This window comes from Monodelphis domestica, chromosome 5, assembly GCF_027887165.1.
Source record: "Monodelphis domestica isolate mMonDom1 chromosome 5, mMonDom1.pri, whole genome shotgun sequence".
Classification (NCBI taxonomy): Eukaryota; Metazoa; Chordata; class Mammalia; order Didelphimorphia; family Didelphidae; genus Monodelphis; species Monodelphis domestica.
This window is the reverse complement of record NC_077231.1, coordinates 296781252-296805210: the sequence shown is the minus strand read 5'-3', so window position 1 is coordinate 296805210 and position 23959 is coordinate 296781252. Positions and strand designations below refer to the sequence as shown.

Sequence of the window (23959 nt, the reverse complement as noted above, 5' to 3'; positions counted from 1 at the left end):
GAGGGCAGGGGCTGGTTTTCATTTTCTTATCCCCAGAGACCAGCACGGTACTGGCACATTGTGAATGCTTAATAAATGTGTATGGACTTTTATCATATAAGTGATTTTAGTTATTCCTGTGTTGTTGATCAAGATGTAGGCATTAGACAATAAGTTTTAATTACAGTAAATGGGTGGCTCAGTGGATTGAGAGCCAGGCCTAGAGACCGGATGTCCTGGATTCAAATTGGCTTCATATACTTCCTAGCTGTGTGACCCTGGGCAAGTAATTTAAAACCCACTACTTAGCCCTTACTGCTCTTCTGTCTTAGAACCAATACACAGTATGGTTTCTAAGATGGAAGGTAAATGTTTTACAAAATAAAGAAAGAAAAAGAACTAGAAAGTCCAAAACAAAACACTTGGTTAGAAATAGTATTTATTATCCGCCCCATCCCAGGTACAGGCTATTATTCAGAAACACAGGATGAGATATTGCCCATGCCCTCATCAGTTATAGTTTTGTCAATTAACTGAACCTGTGTTCTGTCTACAATAATGCACTTCTCTCGCTTAAAAAAAAAACAAAAAGAAAAACCACTCGATAACCATTTGTTTTCTTTTTAATGCAAGGATAGCTTCAAGTTTTATTCTGGATCACATGAAGACAAGTTCCTTGTTTGTCAGTCATGATTTCAAGATGCTCCTCCCTCCCCCCCTAAAAAAAAATTCTATATCCTAAGTGATAAACTCTTCTTTTACATTCAGCAAACTTGATATTGAAAAAGAAATGTAACAATGGAGCTAAGCAGTTATTCTCGTGCACAGTAATAAGTCTAGCCCATGTTTACAGAAAATAAATCATATCTTATCAGGTTACATTAATTTCTTGAAATGTAGTTTTGAAAGATAAAACACTTAACCCACATACGTTACCTGCTCTGAAATTTTTTAAACCTATTAATTTGCCACTTGCCTTCCCCCTCCCTTCCCCTTTAAGAAAAAGTGCCTCCCAGGAAGAAAGGAAGTGCTTGCCTTTTCCCTCAATTGTTTCTGTCTACAAGCTGACCCTTCCCCAAGGTCATAGAAAGATACATGAAAAGCACAGACAAGATTTAGTTTGCTGACATAATGCCCTTAGTTTGCTGACATAATGCCCATAATGTTTCTTAAAATGCAAAGAATTAAAACGTCATTGAATTCATACAGTACATTATTCATCAATCAGCAATGTCCCATCTACCGAGAAAGTTGTCTGTCTATATATCAGTTGTCTTCTCAGCATTTAGTAAGTGTAGTGTATATGTATAATTGGTGACTTGGTAAAAGAATGTGCTTGTAAAAACATTGCTGGCTTAATTTTGGAATTCGAGGTTTCAATATCGGGATCATTTTCCAACACACAAGTGCTGTGAATGGGACCTTGTTTTCATAGGAACTCTCCATTCATTTCCCATCGTCTACAGGAAGAATTCATTCAAATAAAATGTCACAAGACAAAATACATCTCTATATACCTATATATATACATATAGATAGGCGTATGTATATATTGAACCTAACTAAAATTTTAATAAGCAATACTTACACAGTTCTGGTTATACATTCCTAAAGGCTTAATAATTTTTTTAAGATACATGTGATAAAGAGGCGTATGCAAAAGGCAAAAACTGGGTATTAATTTGACCTTTTTTTCCCCCAAACATACCCCAAAAAAGCTGTGTCTACTCCCTAAAAAAAAAAAAGGAAACCATGTCCTTGGTATCTTAAAAAATAAAAAAATCTCAAAAAGATAATGATACCAAGTAAAGAATTCATAGAGACTACAATAAATAGTCCATAAAAGTCATACCCAGTCGAAGGTCGATCCCAATTATGGTTTAGAGAGATGGTATCAGAAATGTCGCCATACTTCTCCCCTCTGTAAACAAGAGGGCTTGCTTTCCTCCCCACTGGGCTAGGTCATGGGACAGCAGTTCAAGTCCTAGTCGCAATGCTCTTGAGCAGTAATGAGACTAGAAAATAAGGCATTTTGCTCCTCACATTCATTACATGACAATAACAGGCGTAACAGGAAACTGGGCTCCTTTCATCTTTGTATTAGAGACAAAGGAGATGGACAGACACCTCTTTTTCAAAGAATCCCACTAAACTCTCCTTTTCTGGGCAGTGACAGGAGAACAGAAACACAAGCCAGCACCTCATTTTTCCTTATTGCTACAAATGAGAAGCCATTTTTACAAAGTGGAATTAACAAAATCCCAATATTCTTTTTGGGTAAACGGTCTTTGCACATGCCACCTCTGAGCCTGCAGGGCCTAGAGTAGGTGTGCACGGCAGAGAGAAGGTCATTAGGCCACTGGATTGAGACTTTCTAATTTCAGATTTAAACACTATTTAATAATGAAACAAAAAACTCTTTGTAGTATACAAAAAATGGTCTCCAAATATGAAAAATATGCTATTAACATGTTAAATATGATATTCCTTAAACTACAGGTTATTATAGTTCTGCAGAAAGAATCAATGTTCTTAACCATTTTGCTGCTTTTTTCTTTCTTTTTTTTTCGAAAGCAGTGCGATATATCGTACATGAATAGTGGTGGGCAGCTCAACTTTTGTCAGCTCAAGCTTGGAATCTCAGCTGAGTGGGCTGTTAAATTAACTAATACCTTGGACAATTAATTCTCATTTTCCCAAAGGCAGACTCTAAAGTATATTACTTAAGTTTGGAGTTAATGGTTGCACATTTACATGTTCTTTAAATTAACAAAAATAGAGCATAAATTCAATCTGATAACATCTAAACATTTGTTAGTGATGGTTAATTTATCAGTAGGCAGTAAGTGTACCTATTTGATTCTTTTCATATCTCTATTTTTAAACCTCTTGTATGATAAACTTCTTCACAGTTTAAAATATTGTGAAGATATATGTAAAACTATATTCACATACAATTTATACACAAAATTATGTTATTTCACATATTCATAAACATGCAATGTGTCTGTATTTATACAGACACATATGCATGTGCCCTAAACAATGAATGAGTTGGTATGGACTGTGAAATCATTTCAAAAAAGTTATTTAGGAGTAGAAGAAAAATAATGCTTTATTTACATAGTGCCTATCTCCCAGGAGGTAAATATGCTTTACACACATTTTCCAATTAACCCTCACAATGCTACAGTGAAGCAGGCAGACAGAGGAGCTAGGCGCCTTATTTTCTATATGAGGAAACCGAGGCCTGAGGCTTAAAATGGCTAGCCTAGGATCCTAAGCAAGCAGCCCCACTGGTGATAGAACCAGGGACAGCCCACAGAGCTCCTGAATTATTAATCATTATATCACCCTGCCTGCCTTGGGGTCAAACAGAGGTCTGGGATTGGGAAGTTCCATGCAAGTAGGATAACTTCAGAGCCCCATATCCTTTTCATTGTGTGTTCTGTTTATACCACAGGGAGATAAAAATTCTTTTTGGTTTTGGCAGATGAAAAAAGCCTTAACATTCAGTGTGATTATAATTCAGTGTAACTTCTCCTGTTTAAGTGCGACACAGCTGATTTGGTGTATATCATGGAGGATGCTGTCAGTTGCAGTACCAGGTGGCCAGAAAGTTCTCAGGATTATTGCATGATTACAGGGATCTCTAACAATCGTGTAATGTCTCAAGGATTCCTCTTTCTCCACATAAGGTACAAACCTATAAATAAGCATTTTAGCACAAATGTACAGTCTGCATGAACCAGTCCATGTATAAATAAATGAGCAGCCCTAAGGGTGAACTTTAAAGGCCAAAAGCTCTTCAGAGTGCATGTTGTTTAAAGAACGCAGATCTGGCAGCTTCAGAAGGAGTTTTGTAAAAATAGAGGCTTCATTCGGATGATTTTTCATTATTAAGGTCCTTAACGCACGAATGAGGGTTTCTTGTAAAGCCTCCACAGAGTTGACATTTTCTATTCCTGAACGATCTAGAATGAGGAGTGGGGAGGTGGGGGATAGGGGAGAAGAGGCATAAGGAGAAAGATGAGGGAGGAGCCAAGAAAGGAAGGAGAAAGAGATGAAACAATATTAAGGATTAGCATTTAATTCTTACTCTTCAACCTTACACAGTAGCATGTAATGATACAAAAAAGGTTCCAAGCAACCTGAACCAATCTGATACCCTCATACAACTAAGTAAATCTTACTGAAGGGGTATAGAAAAAGTAATCATTCTAGTAAAAACAATGCTATCATTCAAAATAAATGAAATAAACTAGCATTCTTTACAGCTTTAGATACTTTATTATGAGACAGCCTAGTTTTACAAACTGCTCTGTCTTTATTGAATACAACTGTTTCCAACTGAAAGCATGTGTGAGAGAGACAGACAGAAACAGAGAGTGGGAAGGAGAAAGGGGGGGGGGGGAGAAAGAGTATGTATGTGTGTATATAGCAAACCTAGGGGGGCTTGTGTCTCCCCTACATCTAGCTATTTTTCCTCAGTGACGACAGCATTGGCAAAAGAAACCAAGCTATTTGACATCCCAAAGAAGAGCCACTGCTCTGACAGATCTTCCAACCCTCCTGGTTGGAACCAAGAAAGAAAAAGACCTCCGCAATCAGTCAAAGGCAAGATCCCTTGAAAGAGAAATGTAAATGTCCACTGTTTTCTTGTTAAAAAGTAATAAAAACTAGGCTGCAGAGGTTGTTCTGGAGACCTACAGCAGAGCTTGACCTGTGACTTCTTTACCTCTAACCAGGCCCAGCCTGTCGGGAGGGGGGAGCTCCCTACTCTGAGGCCCCAGCACCCAGGATATTGTAGGGACTCCTAAACACAAGTGGATTTATGGCCAAACTAACACCTAAGGTTTCAGATGGTAGGTTTACCATTTTAATGTTATTGCCTACAAAAACCAGTCAAGAAAAATACAAGTAACTTGTAGAGTGGTGAATAAGATTTACCTTTGGGCAGAATCCCTTCCTAGTAAATTACTACCACACTGTGTGCATTGAGTAGTCACCAAGGCTTACTCAGTGTGAGATAAAGATGGCTGAAATGGACCCTCAGAGGGTGAAAGAATCCTACACTGACCCAGACAGAGCCTTTTCAGTATGTCCATTAGCTAATCATCCCCAGTGACCATCAAGGATCAGGGGCCATGGCTCTGATGCACTTGTGCATTACCCACTGATCTTTACATGTAGTAGCAGGTCTTTGATAAACCTCTGCTAATTAATTAATCAGCTCCAATTCCTACCTTTCTCCACCAACATATCACTGTACTTTACATGACAGATGATGTTAATGTGGGTCCAGCACAGAGAAGTATTATTGTATCTCAGTGACCCAGACATGGAGTAACTGGAGTCCCAGCCATTTCCTTACACTCCAAGGAAACAGCTTTGGTTTTAAAGGTTTCAGTCAATTTAACATTAAAAGCACCTACCACATTCATCACTAATCAGGCAAGGAGTATAAGGAAAAAAGAGATTCTGATCTTGTTCTCAAAGAACGACATGAGATTCGGGGGGGGGGGGGGGGGGAGTTCTAAATGACAGCTAAGTATGAAGCTGTAGTTTTCTAATGAGAAAACGAAGGCAGAAGTAAAGAGAAGGTGATGAGGGAGGGCTGTGAGAGTCTCCATATGTTTTTAGCTGACCCATGATTACCTTCATAAAATCTGGATCCCTATAAGTACCATTTGTCTGGCTTATATAATTTTTTGAAAGCTACATCAGTGGGATAAAATAAGAATTGAGAATGACAAATGTGTTGTAAATATTCAACAGAAGCTGAAGCAAAGAGTAATGGATGAGCACTCTGTAAAGACCATCCCCAGGCTTGTTGGGGGCATAGTATTCACTATGACAGTGGACAAACAAAAGTATTTTAAAGTAAAAACAAATGGTTCCCAGCCTGTGCTGTCTTTAAATACTTTACTTTGCTCTAGAGAGGCTGCAGGCACCAAGCTCCCTGCCACCATCTTCCTTGCGATGTGGTGAAATCAGGACATGTTTTACATTCCCTTCAGCTCCTTCTGAATAGGGTTGGTTCATTCTTTATGCTTGTCTTCCCAAGGTCTAGCAAAGTGCCAGGCACACAGCAGGCACTTAATAAATGCCTGTTGATTGGCTGATTACCTGCAGACACTAGGACTACAGCTGTAAACAAACTCATCTCCTCATCGCTGAGTTGTAGAGAATTTAGTTTTTCACTAAATTCAAACATGGAGTTGAGTAGCTCTCCAGCTCCCATTGAGCGTAAGTCGTCCATATTATACTTCTTTCCACTGAGAAAGGTCACAGTACGTTCCTTGGCATCAAACAGGGATGCAAATCGTACCATTAAAACCTAGCAGGAGAAAAAAAAGTGCTTTAAAAAATTCATTCATAGTACCTTTTGAGGCAGTTTAATAGCATTTAAGTCAATTAATAAGAAAGATCTTCAATATAAATATACTATGTAAAAGAATATCATTTTCATATATAACTTTAAAATCAAAAGCATACAATGAAAATCAGAAAAAAGGAACAGAAACCACTGTTTATACTCATTTTGTTTTTTAAATGCTTTAAGAGCAGTGATGGCAAACCTATGTCACAGGTGCCAAAAATGGTAGGCAAAGAGCTCTCTGTGGGCACTCAGCCACCCTCCCTCTCCACCCCACCCCCAGAGTTTGTTACTAGAAAGGCAGAGAGACTCAGGCAGAACTGTTCCCCTCCCCCTCTCTAGTGCACCTGATGACAACTTTTCACATTCTCTGCCTGGCAGTTCAACAGGTACACACAAGGGGTAAGGGAGGCAGCAGAGCTGGAGGGGAGCAAAGTGCTCAGACCACTCCCTTCCCCCTCTCTACACTTGCTGAGGGCATTCTTCACTTCACCCATCCCTCTACCCAGCAGCCCAATGGGAGCTCTTCCTCCCTCCCCTGTGTGGGGTAAGGTGGACAGAGCATACCCAGCATATGGAGGGGGGTAAGGGAAGAGAAGGGGTACAGCATGCAGTCTCTGGGGGGCAAGTACAGCACTCCATCTCTAAAAGGTTCACCACCACTGCTATATAGAATTTCTTGCAACTAGGTAATATAGTGAATAGTGCTCTTTGGGTTTGGAGTCAGAAATGTGAGTTCAAATCCAAACACTCACTGCATGACCCTGGGCAAGTCATTTAACCCTGTTTGCTTTGGTTTCCTTCTTTGTAAAATGAACTGAAGAAGGAAATGTCAAACTACTCCAGTATTTTTGCAATAAAACCCCAAATAGGGTCACAAAGAGTTGAATATAATCACAAACAATTGAACAACAACAGACTCTTACCCAACTATAATAGAAGTCAATACCATTATTACTCCTGTCTTGGGGAGGGAGAAAAAGGGGGGTTGCTTTCCTATTCTCATTGTGCAAAATCTCATGGGTTCAAATGTTTTGGGGGTGGAGGTGAGATGTCAAAGTAGAATGGTTACAAGATTTTATTTCATTTTTTTTAAACTTACCTTCTGTCTTAAAATCAATAAGTATTGTGTGTGTGTGTGTGTGTGTGTGTATAAATGTACATATATACACAGGTACATACATACACACAGACACACACAAAATTAAGATTGCCCAGGACGATACAACTTGGAAGTTTCAGAGCCCGAATTTGAACCAGTTTTTCAGATTCCAGGCCTGGTACTCTATCTGGTAATTGCTGCTCTGGTAGCTGATTTTACAATTAATGTCATTTTGTTACTTTTAAATTGTCAGCAAAACAGGTAGTACTTCTTTGAGTAACCAATAACCATCAGCATGGATGTGTCTATACATGTACATATATGTGCATTCATATACAAAGAGTGAAATATCATTTTCTACAGAATGTTTAAAAGGCCACTCTTTTGAGTAGGATAAACATCCCCATTTTGGTTGCCCTTTTGTTATTAATCTTAACTACTTGCACTCAATAATTAAGGGTAAACTACAGGCCTGATCATTATTGTGTTAATTATAAATTATTCCCATCTTGAAGATATCCATTTCCAGGCCCTCCTAATAACTCTTGGAAGAGGGAAGAAGAGAGAATTGGGGAGAGGAGAAAGGGTAAAGGAGAGAGGGGAGAGGAGGGTGTCCTCTTCCAGCTTTCTTTTCTCCTCAATAAATTTCAAATATCTCAGCAAAGTCTACCAGCAAATGCAGCATGTCAAGCTTCTGTAAAGTATGATATCTCCTCCAGGTCTGACCAAAGTACATAATTAAGCAAAGAAAACAGTTTAGTAAACGCACTCATTAGAACAAGAAAGCAACAAGAAAAACGTGTCTTCAACTATATATAGGTAGCCAATAGAACCAAAAGGGCCATGATGTAACTGAGAGGCAGCACCATAGACAGTGGGCTAGGTTCTGAGACCTGGGCCCAAGTCCCAGCAGACACTTGTCACCTGGGCAACCTTGGCAAATACATTGACCTCTCTTCTTTGGGCTTGTCTTCTCCTCTCTAAAAGCTCTTACCTCCCTAGGGTTGTTGAAAGGTTCAAAAGAGATCATCTGCAAATACACTGTAGCACTCTACAAGGCCAGGTATTGTTTTTATCATTATTATTACTGCTGAGACAGTGGTGCATTTAGTTGTTCTGGCTGGTTTTAAAGATGTCACTGCTCTGCCTGCATTTACATTCAACCAGCCATGGAAATACAACTTCCTCAGAAGAGCTGCATTTTTCTTGCCCTGGAAACTGAAACTTCACAAGGAGGTGATAAGAGGTGAGTCAGCGATTTAGCTACCTCAGGGTCACCCATGCACCAGTCTCACAGGGCAAATATAAGAGACACAAATCTTAGAGAAGAAAGACCCTCATGGCCATCCTGGGGTCACACAAATCCAGTACCCTTTTCCTCAGGACCAGCTGTCAGAGAAGCCCCTAGGAAATGCTATGTCTCATTCAGCAAAAGCTCTGGCAGCAGAAAAGTCAACAGCAATACTTTCCCCACCAAAGGACAAGTCTGCTTTAAGGCTGCACCCCTCTTTACTTCTACCTCCACCCAGCCCCCAATCACCTACCCACCCTACACAGGTACAGAACTCTACACACAAGATCAGATTTTTTTTCACTGAGTTCCCAGGTTTTACTGGAATGTTTATCTCCCTATTTTTCTTCTTTTTTAATTAAAAAAGTTCTTTTGTTACTAAAATCAGTTGGGAGGGTGGAGATAGAGGGATGGAAATTTAAGTGAAGTTAAAAAATGTTTTTGTTTTTTTAAAGAAGGCCTCTAAAGATTGTAGCTAAGGTAGAATGGGTTCATAATTTCGCCTGCCTGTCAAAAATTAGCTTATAGAAATAGGCAACTGATTTCTGTCACAGTTCTTGACTAGGAATTGAATGTCTAGTCTTTAATTCATTCTATGCTTCATGTAGCAATTTAGAGTAATAGGCACACCCAGATTATATCATTATTATATTTAAAGATCTAAAGAGCCATTTGGTTGGCCCCAGGGAGCTGCCCATGGAATGGTGGGTGGAAGTTGTCAAGGAGCCAATTTACATTTGATCAAAAAACACAATTCCTAACACTCAGAAGGCCTACATAGAGGTGAGTAGATTCCCCTTCACTTGGAGCTTTAAGCAAAGGGATGGAGGAGGATCACAAGAGGACTCCACTTGTTGGACAGAACTGTATCTGGGTATGGTTTGGATTGGATGATCCCTGAGGTTCCTTCCAATTTTAAAATAAGGGAATCAGTACTATGACATCTCTTAACATCCATCAGGCGAAATGCACAGAGCTCATTATTATTATCAGTGAATGTTTAAAATTTATGCCTCACATGTTCATAAGACAGAAGGGCAAACATGTGAGCCACAGGACTCATATATACTTTCAAAATGATCATTCAGCATTTCACTGAATTCTCAAACAGGAATAAGACTGGTTCCTACTACATATATTAAAATATGTAACACCACAAGAGGTGCCATACAATGATTATCTCACTTGATCCTCACAATAGCTTTCCTCTTATTATCCCCATTTTACAAATAAGGAAAAAGATAAACAGAAATCAAGTGACTTGCCCAGTACAACACATAAGTGTCCGAGGCTGAATTTTAATTCAAATCTTCCGGACTCCAGGCCCAGCAACTCAACCCACTGCATTACCTAGCTGTCCCTATGGCCCATATTTCTTTTAAATCTATAATCCTATGGATGAAGAGCAGCAGAAAATAACAAAAAAAATTTCAATATAAAACTCCACAGACTCCAGGTCCTTTTTTTGCATTATAAAAGTCTTCAACCTCTGGTGAAGGCAAAAGACATGACATCTCCCTACAAGAGAAGAGCACATTCAAACAGAAATTAATGAGGAGAAAGAACAGTATATGCTGTTCAACAAAGGGTTGCTTAGTTTCAGGACAAAGAGTACTATTTGTTCGTTATTTAAAAATGGGTTTGGGCTCCCTCCATCCACTTTCCCATGGCCCAGGCCCACTCTTTAATTCTCATCCTAAGCCCTGTGGTTTCCTGCCTCTGTCTGCATGGTCCTTGAACATTTTTTTGTTTTAAGTCTTGGGCAAGCTCAGAGTCCACAGCCAGGTGTGCCATATTTGCTCAGGCATTACTTCCTTCTTGAAGACTCTTCTGAGCTCCCTCAACCAGTCTTTGGAGTTCTCTTCCTCCTCTCATTGCCTCTACCCCCCATATACCTGCTGTACTCCCCTAGAAAAATGTAAACAACTCCCAGAGAGCTGGGATTGTTTCGTTTTTACCTCTGCATCATATCAATGCCAGGCACAGATGTTTGGTGTTAAAATGAACTGGCAGAGAAGGGAAGAAACAGGGACTGTAAACAGTCCAATTCAAGAGGAAGAAATTTCAACAAATTGCCAACATGGAAATCTAGAGATCCCCAGTTTATTTAGTTTGAGCATAGAAACCCCAGGTTTTGACCTTGTCACAGGAGAGGTTTCCCCCTGAGGGAAGGTCCCTCTTCACCAGACAATAGACATCCACTTCAGGTGGGGAGGTAAATCCCATCCGAAGTCAAGTAGTTCTTTTGTTTCCAGAAGCTTCTCCCAGTATATCACACCCTCCTTCCTAGGATCGAACTCAGGACCTTCAGCTTGTGAGACTGACCTACCTACTGCACCAAAGCTGAAGTGGATGTCTATTTGTCTGATGAAGAGGGACCTTTCCTCAGGGGGAAACCTCTCCTGTGACAAGGTCAAAACCTGAGGTTTCTACCTTTAAACTAAATAAACTGGAGATCTCTAGATTTCCATGTTGACAAAATCATAATTTAACTTTTGTCAACCTGGAAAAAACAACCCAGTCTTTAATAAGGAAAGAGATAGGGCTCAATATTTGGCCACCACAGAGCCAAGGGCTCTGGGAATATTATCTCTGAGAGAATCAAGGCAAGAGATGATTCTCTGAAGAACAATAAAACCTAGAGATCTTATATACCTTTTGGGGAACTCAGGACAGGGAAGTATGATTGATTGGCTTTACAAAGGCTACCAGGAAATAAGGAGTGGGGCTAGGATATCAGGGAGAGGCTAATGCTATACAATGAATACAAAAGGAAAGGGTCCAGCTAAGGGATGGGCTACCTGGGTGAGGACTCTGATACAAAGAGAAAATACTAAGACAAAAAGGCATTTTATTATGTCTACTAATCCCACCCCTATCTCTGGTATGGAGGGCTTGTCCTGCCCTTTTAGGGCAGCTCTCCAGCCTCTGACCCTCACCTGACACCCAGCTCACTTGTGGCTCCCAGTAGCTGCTAGCATGTGGCAGCGGCCACACCCCGGGCACCGGCTTCGACAGGCCGGCTAAAACTTGTGAGGGTAGCCATCGGGTCGTCGACCCCTGGTGAACCAGGGCTTTGCTCACCCAGCATGTGAAGACTGCTTCAGCCAAACAGACGGAAGAAACCAACAAGAAGGTTCAATGGCTGAGAGGGCGACGCAGCAAAGCAGTGTGAAGTGCTTAGGGCGTGTTGGAGCACAAAGGACAACACGGCCAATGCAGCTGAAGAAGTCTCCAGGTGTAACGATTTTTCGTGCCATTGTACCCAGACTTCCAACGCCGAGAGAGTGGGACTGTCTCTGTGCAACGACTTTTCCACTTAAATCTCCTTCATGCACAAGTGTCTTTGTGCACACTCATCTATACACCATAGATGAAACCGCACAAAGACAATCGTCATCCTCGGTTACCGAGAGACTACTACCAATCCCACCCAAGCTGGGGGAATCAAGCATTTTAAAATCTATTGTTCAGTTTGAAACCAAGTGAGTCTGGGAAGCCCTTTAAGATATTTTCCCAAGGGAACAGGGGCAAACTTGGGGACCCCCCCCCAAAAAAAAAACAAAGGCGACACATCCAAAGGGAAAAAAAGGCTCCAGGACCTACCTGACGGATTCACAAGCAAATTCTATCAAACATCCAAAAATAATTAAACTAGATGCAAAAAAAAAGAAAAAGAATACAGCCTCTAAATTCCTTCTATGACTCAGATATGATCCTAACCCATTGTCAACATGGATTCTAGAAACCCCAAACTTGTAGCCTAGTAAGATCTGATGAACCCCAAGTTTTAGAACTAGATAGTAAATTGGAGACCCCAAAGCTTGTAATTGTTCCTCCTTCCTGTGAGAATCCAACCTAAAAGGAATCTCAGGCTAGCAGTTTCAGAGTGAATAATGGACCCTATTATTGTCGAAGCAATGGCTTCGACAGGCCGGCTAAACCTTGTGAGAGTAGCCATCGGGTCGTAGACCCCTGGTGAATCAGGGCCTTGCTCACCCAGCATATGAAGACTGCTTTGGCTGAACAGACGGAAGAAACCAATAAGAAGGTTCAACGGCTGAAAGGGCAACGCAGCAAAGCACTGTGGAGTGCTTAGGGTGTGTTGGAGCACAAAAGACAACACGGCCATCCAATGCAGCTGAGGAAGTCTCCAGGTGTAACAACTTTTCGTGCCACTGGACCCAGGCTTCCAACACCGAGAGAGTGGGACTGCCTCTGTGCATCGACTTTTCCACTTAAATCTCCTACACACACAAGTCTCCTACACACACACAAGATGAGTGTGCACACTCATCTATCATAGATGAAAACACACAAAGACAATCGTCCTTGGTTAAGAGAGACTACTACTAATGGACCCTATTGTATTAGAGACCCTTTCCCAGGAAGATCCACACCTGAGCAGAGACCATCCTTTAATATCCATTGTAGGCAACCCCTTCCCTTATACCCTAGCCTGGAGCTGTGATTCTTTTCCTAAGCTTGACTGTATTCTGACTGTATAGTTTGAACACTCTCATTTCCTTGTAACCATGGTAATGTCAATCAATCATCTTTCCCTGCCCCTGGATTCCCCAAATGGTATATAGGTTCCCCAAATTCTTTTGTTCCTTGGAATTGCCCAATCTAGTATGATTGGTTGTCCCAGGGGCCAGTGTCCAGAGTGACCAGAATTCAATCCTTGGACTCTGCATAAGCATGTGGTAGGCAAGTCTGTGTAGAGGTCTACTGTAACACTGAACCCTTTTCCTTAAAGAGTGTTTTTTCTATTTTATAGGCCTGTGTTTTTTCCCAGTTGACACCATAAACCAAGAAGAGTTACACCAGAGAAAGAAAACTAGAGACCAAAATTCCTGAGGAACATGATCAAAAAATTTGAATACAGTATTACTAAAGAAGCTAAAAGAATATATCACAAAGGCCATACACTATACCAGGACAGGATTTAATCACAGGAATGCAGGTTGGTTTAATATTAGTGAAGCTACAAAATTTCATTAATCATATTAAATAAAGAATCATGAGTCTATCATTAAATGTAGAAAAAGCTTTTGATTTTTTAAAAAAGCCATTTCCTCTCTTAAAAACCAAAAGAAAATTGAGGAGCAGACAGCCCTTTCCTTAAAATAATAGCACCTATTGAAAACCAAAAACTACTATGTACTGACATGAGTCCTTTCCAATAAAATCCATGGTGAACAGGGATGTTGTATAGTCACCATTTGTATTTGACAAAACTTAAAATAAAAGACAAGAAAAAGAGACTAAGGGAATACACACAGGCATAGAAGCAGCAAAGTTAACACTTTTTGCAATTGATAACAATGACACACTTAAGGAACCCTAAAGAGCCAGATGAAAAATTAATTGACACAACTAATAACATCAGCAAACTTATAGGATATAAAATAGATCCACACAAATCTTCAGTATCTCCATGCATCACCAACAAAAACCCCGAGGGGAAAGATAGAAAGAGAAACTCCATTAAAAATAACTATAGAATAAAATACTTAGGAACACACTAATCAAGAAACAGATAAGAATTCTAGAACTATAGCTATGAATATTGTTTACAGAAATACAGACCTAAATAACTGAAAAAAGATCAATTACTCATGGGCAGGAAGAATCAATATAATAAAAAAATTATACTACTATATACATTAATTTATTTATTCAATGCCACAGACATCAAACTACCAAAGAGTTACTTTACTAAACTAGAAAAAATACTGATAAAGTTCATATTGTCAATGTGGAATCTAGGAGCCCTCAAACTTGTAGCTTAGAAAGATTTAATGACCCCCCAGTTTACTTAATTGACCTTGTCACAAGAGATTTTCTGCCTAAGGGAAAGTCCAATTTCACAAGTCTCAAACTAACAATAGATCTAAAAGTAGTTTAAGTGGATATGGCTAATTCCATCAGGTGTTAAGTATCTCTTTTGTCCCAACCTGTTTTCCCTTAGGCCAAAGTCTTTTACCTAGAAGGCCCAGCCCTGGGCTGGATCTTTCCCTTTTGTGACCATTATAAAGCATCAACTCTGCACTATTATTCCTATCTGGGACTCCTCATTTTCCTTTGTTACCATTGTAAAACCAATCAATTATAGGGATTTAAGCTTCCCAACTTTAATGTCTCCTAGGAATTGTCAGATCTAGCAAGGTAGGCTCATTCCCATGGATCAGTGACCTGAGCAACCAGAGTTCAATCTTCAGACTCTGCATAGGTGTGTGGCACAGAGCTCTGCTGAGACCTAACTTTCCTTACCCCTTTCCTTAATTAAAGAGTGTTTTTTCTGACTATTTAATAGTTCTGTGTTTTTTCCCAGTTAACAATATAGAAGTAGAAAAGATCAAGAATTCATGAGAAGCTATGAAAATAATTGTGAATGAAGGGGGCCTAACAGTGCCAGATCTCAAACCATACTACTGTCAACATGGAATCTAGAAACCCCAAACTAGAGGGATCTAGTGAACCCCAGGTTTCAGAACTAGCTTGTAGGTTGGAGACCCCAAAGTTTGTACTTGTTCCCTGTTCCCATGGGAATCCACCCTGAAGGGAATCCCAGGCTAACAGTTTCAGACTGAGTGGCAGACACTCAGGTGAAGACAATCCTAGTTGGGTGGGATTAAGCATAGGCTAAGGACCCTCTTTATTTTAGGTAGTCTCCCCTAATGTATGTAAACCTTAAAATTTCTTAGACTTATGAATGTTGGAAATTTCCCCATTGGGAAATTTCATACTGGAAAAAATTTCCTACTGATAGTAAGAACTCTATTGGAATGTAAAACCCCTTGGCATGGAAGGATTCTTCTCCTCCCTACTTAAGAATACTTTAGGACAGAAACCTTTTGCTAAACAATGGAAAGGGTTTTGACCTATGCTTAAGCATAGAACAGGAAGTTGAGTCATGATTGATTTTAGAATTGATACAATAGAGATACTTGGAATGACAGAACCAGGTCTTGGAAAATACAATCTCCACCCTACTTAGAGTAACAGGACTTAGGAAGGGCTGCAGCAAGGATCAAGATTTAATTATTTGAGAATATGACCTTCAACAGACATGTGCAAAGGGGCAGACCTCTGGGCGGTCCTGGGTTAAACTAGAGCCACCATTAGCACAGGGGAGACATCGACAGTGACTGGTAGATGTGAGAACTGAGGGGAGGGGACTGAGATGGTTTCCTTAAAGATAGCGGGGTCTGAGGAGAGAGAGAGGGTTCCAGAGGTTTTGCTCTGAGAGGTTTTGCTCTGAGAAGTTTTGCTCTGAAGGAGTCTGAGAGGAGAGAGGTCCTGGAGGGAGAGCTCCTGGAGAGGTCTGAGAGGAGGGCTTGCTCTGAAGGAGGCTAGAGGTGGAGGCCCCTGAGACTATTTCTCCATTTTGGTCACGTGAGTGATAGGGACTGATCTCTTTTCTTTGCCTCAGCTATCTAAGGGCTTGGGCCTTTGGCCCAGCCTAAACAGAGGGGGTATTTAAGCCCTATTCCCTTCTCTCCCCTTTCTCTCTTTCTCTTTCTCTCTCTCTCTCTCTCTCTCTCTCTCTCTCTCTCTCTCTCTCTCTCTCTCTCTCTCTCTCTCTCTCTCTCTCTCTAATACCTTTCTTCCTCCTGTTTGTAATTAAAAACTCCATAAAAGGTTGACTGCTGACTTGAGTTTTCATTTAGGAATTACATAGCTGAATTCCTTGGCGACCTTAAATTAATATGTATCACTCTTTTAAAGTGATTTCGATATCACATGTTTCAGAGACCTTTTCCCAAGAAGACCCACATTTGGGCAGGGACTACCCATTTAGTATTCATCGTAAGCAGCCCCTTCTCTTACACCAGGGGTCCCCAAACTACAGCTGGTGAGCCACATGCAATCCCCTGAAGCCATTTATCCTGCCCCCACCACACTTCCAGAAGGGGAACCTTCTGGTCATTGAGAGGAGCACTGTATGTGGCAGTGCTGCAAAGCATGGCATCACTCACATATAGTACTACTACCAGTGACATAATCCTTTGTGTGGTGCCTTGTTCTGAGAGTAACCGAATGAGAATGAGACACCATGCAAAGGATTATGAGGCTATACAATGGAAGATGTCAGCATGGTGAGAGGCGATCTGGGGGAGGGGATTCCGCACTGTGTATACTGCTACCCAGTAGAGTGGTGGTGGTGGTGATGGACCTGTGCAAGGTGTGACAGGCCCATCCCAGCCAGTGCTGCAGCCTCCACTATCCCTAGACAGCGGTATACAGTGTCACAGGCCCAGCACCACCTCCAGTACTGTATACAGGCATCAGATAGCGGTTATCTGGCCTGTGACATCAGCGGTGGGCCTCTACTGTGAGAAGCCACTGAGAGTTTTATAAGACACCCCCTGTTTTTTTGGGGGGTCAAATTAATATAAGACAGTGTCTTATTTTCGGGGAAACACAGTAGTACAATGGCCCCCATACTCCCCCAGATGCATAACATAATTGCCCCTATTATAGGGGAGTATAGGGATCATTGTACTGTGTAGCAATGTGGGGAGACTTTTAGGCAAAGGGAGGTTATAGGGGCTATTATGTTGTGCAACTGGGGGAGTGTAGGGGCCATTGTACTATGTGGGGGAAAGTGAGGCATGTGATTTTCGTATTATGGTCTATAATTACAGATACATAAATACCGATTCATGGCTCTTACTCATCCAAGTAGATTCCTGTGTGAGTTCACAGATCACCATGCGGTTTGTACAGGGTAGTGTGAACTGGGAAAGGTGTTGGAGGAACTGGCTCTGTAATCATGCCGGTTCCGGCACTGCACCAGTGTGAGCCTAAGGTAAAAGTGGAGTTCGGCCAAAATGGCCACTCTGACTGGGAAGGCTGCATTGATGGACACAGATGGGATTGCATTGATGGGCAGGGCAGTCTGTATGCCTCTGTGTGGGCAAAATTATTTTGGTATATTGTTTTTGTAGGGCTGTGTGTGTGTGTGTGTGTGTATATATATATATATATATATATATGTATGTATGGGAGAATTTGTTAGAGTGCCTTCTTTCTGTTGCCAAAGAGATGTGTCCAGAAAAGGCAGACTTATTTAGTACAGTTAGTCTTTCAGGATCTAAAATTACACAAAGGAATGAAGAAATGGGAGATAATTTGCATCAGCATTTGCAAAACTCCACAAGAAAACTTTTCTATTTTTCCTTGGCACTTGACGAGGGCAATGACGTTCATGATTCTGCACAACTTCTAATTTTTATTCCTGGGATGAATGACAATTTTGAAGTCACAGAAGAGCTTGCTGCACTGTAAAGCATCAAAGGAACAACTACAGAAGATATCTATGAAAAGGTTTCCCAAACTGTGAAGGATTTGGAGCTGGACTGGACTAAACTAGCCAGTGTGACAATTGATGGTGCTCGTAGCATGGTGGAGTCTAAGAAAGGAGTAACTTTTTGCATTAACCAAGAGATGGACAAATGATTCTCATCCATTCTCATCCAATAGCCATATACTGCCTCATCCACCAACAAGCACTGCTATGTAGTAAATCACTGAAGTGGGACTCTGTTATGAAAACTGTGGTATCTTGTGTTAACTTCATTAGAGCTAATGTGCTAAACCACAGACAATTTCAGGAATTTCTGTCTGAGCTAAATGTTGCCTATGAAGATGTTCTGTACTATACAGAAGTCCATTGGTGAGTCGAGGGAGAGTTTTGAGAAATTTCTATGACTTACTTCCATAGATTACAGCTTTTATGCTTTCAAAAAACAAAGTAGTACCAGAGCTCAATGATGCAGAATGGCATCTCGCCTTTCTGACTGATGTAACAGAGCTAATCAACAGTTTCAATGTGCAACTTCAAGGAAAAGGGAAGCTCATCTGTGATATATAATCACATGTGAAAGCATTTGAACTAAAATTAGGCCTCCTTATCAAACAAGTGAAGGAGGAAAATTTCTGCCATTTCCCCTTAATTCAAAATCTGTTAGTGGAAAATCCCTTGACTACATTCCCAAAAGAAACATGTGTGGATTCACTGAAAAAGTTGCAAACGGAGCTCCAATTCATATTTAAAGAGCTTTATCTCCATGAACAGGACATACAGCTTTTCTGTAACCCATTTTCTATTGACATTGAAAATGTGGATACAATTTACCAAATGGAACTGGCTGAACTGCAGAATTTTGACTCTCTGAAAAATGCATTTGAGTCAAGCATCTTGCCTAATTTCTATGCATCTCTCCCTTCTGAGACATATCCTAATCTCAGGAACCATGCACTCAAAATGGCAACCATCTTTGGCAGCACTTATGTCTGTGAACAGACTTTTTCCAGATTGAAACATCTGAAATCTCCAACCAGTCCTAGACTAACTGATGCACACTTGTATCACTTGTTACAGATAGCAATGACAAATATGGAACCGGACATTGACCATCTCATTAGCCAAAAGCAGGCCCATAGTTCTCCACTGAAATACTGGTCAGTTTGTTGATTTAAATTTACTTGTTCTTTATTTTAAATATTGTATTTGTTCCCATTTTGTTTTTTTACTTTAAAATAAGATATGTGCAGTGTGCAAGGGATTTGTTCATAGTTTTTTTTTTTTTTATAGTCCAGCCCTCCAACAGTCTGAGGGACAGTGAACTGGCCCCCTGTGTAAAAAGTTTGGGGACCTCTGTCTTACACTCTAGCCTCTAGCTGTGATTCCTTTCCCAAGCTTGACTGTATTCTGTCAGTGTATTTTGAACACTCCTATTTTCTTTGTAGTTATAATAATGCCATTCATCTTTCCCTGCCCCTGGATTTCCCCCAAATGGTATATAGGTTCCCCAAATCTTTTTGTTCCTTGGAATTGTCCAATCTAGCGTGATTGGCTTTCCCGGGTGTCAATGTCCAGAGCGGCCAGAGTTCAATCAGGCCTATTATTGCACTTCCCTTGATTAAAGAGTGATTTTTGACTATTTAATAGTTCTGTTTTTTTTTCCTAGTCAACACTACAAAGCGATAATTTTCCAAACAATCTAATTCTAGTTAAAGAGAGAGAGAGAGAGAGAGAGAGAGAGAGAGAGAGAGAGAGAGAGAGAGAGAGAGAGAGAGAGAGAGAGAGAGAGAGAACTGTGGAAAAGATTAGGTATACAATGTATGGAAGGAAATGTATTCAAGTATTTACTAACACAAAGTTCCCAATTACTGGGACATGGACTTGCTATTTGACAAAAACTTCAAGAAAACTGGTCAGCATTATAGAAGAAACTATATTAAAAATCTTACACATTATTTCAAGATAATCTCTCTAAATGGATATGTGACCTAACTATAAAAAGTGACATCATAAACAAATTATATAAAAAAATTTATCAGGTCTATGGATAGAAGAAAACTTCTATTTGGAGGTATTGAAAGGATGAACAGAAAATAAAAGGGACAATGTTTATTACAGAAAAGTGAAAATTTCTGCACAAATATTATAATCAGATAAAAAGAAACAATTGGGAAAAATTTTTGTGGAAGTTTCTCTGATGCAGGTCTTATAGTCAATGAGGAGATTTTTTTGCTTAAATATTCATATTTACTACAAGGCATGTTTTTCTTTTCTCTTTTTTTTCATTGCAATGGTGAGAGGGAGATAAAATGGATTTCTGTTCATTAAAAATATGCCTTTTAGAAGGCAGCTAATTGGTTCAGTGATTGTGAGCCTAGGCCTAGAGACAAGGTCTTGAGTTCAAATTTGGCCTCAGACACTTCCTGGCTATAGGGCAAGTCACTTAACTCCCACTGCCCCAAGCCACTTAACCCCTTACCACTTTTCTGCCTTGGAACCAATACACAGTACTGTTTCTGTGAATCTTGAAATTTCTCAGACTTGTGAATGTTAAAAAATTCCCCATTGGGGAATTCTCCATTGGAACAATTCCCTACTGGGACCATTCCCCATTTGGAAGGTGAGAACTCTACTTAGATCAGAAATGGGAAGACCTCTACTCCACCTGTACTTAAGACTGCTTTAGGGGAGAAAACTCCTTGCTGAACAATGAAAAATACTTACACCCATACTTAAGCCATGCCTATTTTTAGAATTAATACAAAGGGGTGCTAAGTACCTATAAAGGTCAGGCAAACTTACATGGGACAAAGAGGTAAGAAACTTACTCAGAGATTCTAATCTACTCAGGTGTGGATTACTAAAAGGATTAATCTACTCAGGTGTGAATTCAGAATGGGCTGTCCTTTGGAAAACGTCTACTGTGATTGGTAGATGGAAAAACTTAGGGGAGGTGACATAGGAAAAAAACCCCTATATAAGAAAAGGACAGACTGTTGAAAAAAAAGAGCAGTCTCTTGAGAGAGTCTCTAAGGAGGTTGTTGAGAGAAGGACAATCTCTAAGGAAGTCTCTCAAGGGAGGCTGACTCTGGCTGGAACTCCCTCTGGGGAGACTCTGTCCCCCTGAATCCTCGCTTGAACAGATCTTATGGTGAGTGATTAAGGACTGACTGATCTTTTCTTTTAGGGCTTAGGCCTGGGTTGGCCAGGGCTGCCTGGGCCGGCCTATTCTTTTCTCATTTATTTCCTTTCTCTCTCTCTCTCTCTTTCTTTAATTCCTCATTGTATTATTAATTAAAAATCTCTATAAAACCCAGTTGACTTGGGTATATTCATAATTGGGAATATTTCCCTGGCAACCACCTTATATTTGATTTAAAACAAGACGCTGCAGTGAAACATATTTTCTGCGGTCACAATTTACTCACCCACTCTTATATTTATCACAATTTATATCTTCAACCATTTTAACTCTTACAGTTTATGGCTCCCACTCTTTTAAATGCCACAATTCTAAGATGGAAGGTAAGAGTTAAAAAAAGAAGTCCTAATGGAGAAGGGGGCGCACTACAGATATGGAGTGTTATGTAAACTTTTCAGATAAGGACATTATAGCCTAAGTTTTACTTAATTGTTTTACTTTGTCATATAGAGGCCTTTCATACAGTAGAGATAATATTCATATGACTGTAAAGTAAAAACAAAATACATCAAATAAAACTTTTAAAAATAAATAAAAGTATCTTAACATCCTTCTACTCCTCCAGTTTAATTCACAAAACAAAATAAGATTCATCCCTGTTGTGCAGAAAATTTGTTCTTTACATAAATTGTAATTCAGCACTTTTAAATAAATTAAGTACCCAGGAAGAAAACTAATCTAAAAGGTGGCAGATACTGAATGAAAGGAAAGCAGCTAGTTTTATCATCTTGCTAAAAAAACCCTAACTCAACTCTTACACAGTGACAAAGCACATGTCATCAAAGAGATGAACACCAGAGTCCAATCTCTGGGGAGTTTCTGCTGGCCAGAAAGGTTAGCTGAAAGTAGTATCTTCCCCCTACCCCCAACTTTGGGTCTACTGTAGGAGGGGCAGCCTCACCAAGTATAAACAAAGTCCTCACCAGGGTCTTCTAGGCTGACCACTTGATGACAAATTCTTTGGTCATAAAACAAAAATGACAAATGGCCCAGTTGTGCCTGTGCAGTCTTTTTTATCTTTTGTCATGATGGTGGAAAGAAAGGGAGGCAGAGAAAGCCAAAAATCAATTGAAGTGCTTAAAGGGGAGATCCTCTTCTACGGATCAATGAGAAGCTGAGCCATGCCACTGGAGGACATGAATCTTGGTGATCCAGGCACCTGGGATGGAAGGAGTATTATATATATAGCTCATAAGTCTTACTGAGAAAGGCCACTGAAGGAGCTGGCAGTGTGGGCATCAATGTGCCTCCAGAGTTGACAAGAATCTAACCCAAGTAACTCTTTTCAATGATCCTTTGATTATTAGCACCAAGTGAGACATTAAAGTAGCAGATGAACTCTCTCACCCAAAGCTCAAGAATCCAAATGGAAAAAGTCTTCCCTATTGATGATCAGGAGTCCTTTAGGAGCCTTGTGTGAAGATAGGATTAACTCTCCCCTTGCCTACTTTTAAATTTAATCAACAAAAGCAATACACCGCTACTTAAGCCTAAAGTAGGGGAAGGGAAGTCCACAAACTAACTAAAGGGGTTTTCACCTTCATAAGCAACTGACTGTCCCTTGGGCAGTCCTAAGCAAATTAAAAGACTACAATTGGTCCCCTAAAGTGGAGGAAGGAACAGGAAGTGATGTTAAGAAGGGTCTTTAAAAGTGGCTGAAACTTCCTGTCATGAGGTCATCGAGCTCTTTCGAAGCTCTGGAGGCTGGTGGAGGACCTTCTTAAGTGTGGACCTGGGATTCCACCATTTGGTAAGACTGCTCTTGGATTTTCCCCTTTGGACTACAACATAGGTGAGTGAAAACCTGACTCCTTTCCTGGCTTCTGGAAAGATTAGTTTCCAGGAGGCCACACAGTTATTCACTACCTGGTCCACCTGCTAAATGGCCCTCTGGCTGAAGTTCCCTCTGGTGGAGGGATAATTAGCCCTGCCTGAGTTGAGCTAAGCACCAGAGAAACATTTAGGGTAATAAGCTAGACTGCTTACTCTGCTCCCTTTCACATTTCTATACTTTATCCTTTCCTTCTATTTTGTAAATAAAGCTGCTAAATAAAAAGTCATTTTTGAGTTATAATATCAGCGACCACGTTCTCTTATATTTAGTTAAACCATTTTCATTTTATCCCCTACACTTGGAACACTGCAGAGATCACCTCAACAAGACTGACAGTGACTCAAAAAATTTTGGCCCAACAATCCATGCCAGAAAGCAAGCAGATAAAAAACACACAGGATCTGGTCATCCAGGGATGCAGAGGAGCAACAAGCTAGGCCAGACTAGAAAAGGAATATGAATGCAAGCTGCTTTACGTAGGGTTTTCAGGAACCCCAAGCTTTTACGCAAAACAAAACCCTTTCTTTCTAAGACCAGTATTGTTCCACATAGTCTTTCTCACCAAAGAATCCAAGAGCACTTGGAAAGCTCAAAAATATTATGATGTGAAAGGCCCAGGAAGTACTTAAAAGGTTCAAGGGTCAAAAGGTGGCCCTACAAGGGTATGGCCACACAAGCCTGCACAGCAGCAAAAGCACCCAGCTCTTTGTGATGCACCGCAGACAGACGTAAGGCATGTGGGAGAACCGTCCGCAGCATACCAGAAGCTGGTAGATAAGAATGCAAGTTCTGAGTGTCTGGAGTTCCAGCCATATGAGGGGAAACAACAAGTCCACTACTCACAAATAAGTGTCTT

At 40.4% G+C, this 23959-nt stretch overlaps 1 protein-coding gene across 1 annotated transcript in view; it reads right to left on the bottom strand.

Annotated features, from left to right (window-relative positions):
* Positions 1 to 401: 401 nt before the first annotated feature.
* Positions 402 to 23959, bottom strand: part of NR1D2 (nuclear receptor subfamily 1 group D member 2) — a 65330-nt gene continuing 41772 nt past the window's right edge. The window contains exons 7-8 of the mRNA XM_007505170.2: positions 6109 to 6319; positions 402 to 3953 (exon numbers count right to left, since the gene is read on the bottom strand). Coding sequence (XP_007505232.1) covers positions 3757 to 3953; positions 6109 to 6319 — 408 coding nt within the window. The 3' untranslated portion in view covers positions 402 to 3756. The remainder of the gene's footprint in view (positions 3954 to 6108; positions 6320 to 23959) is intronic.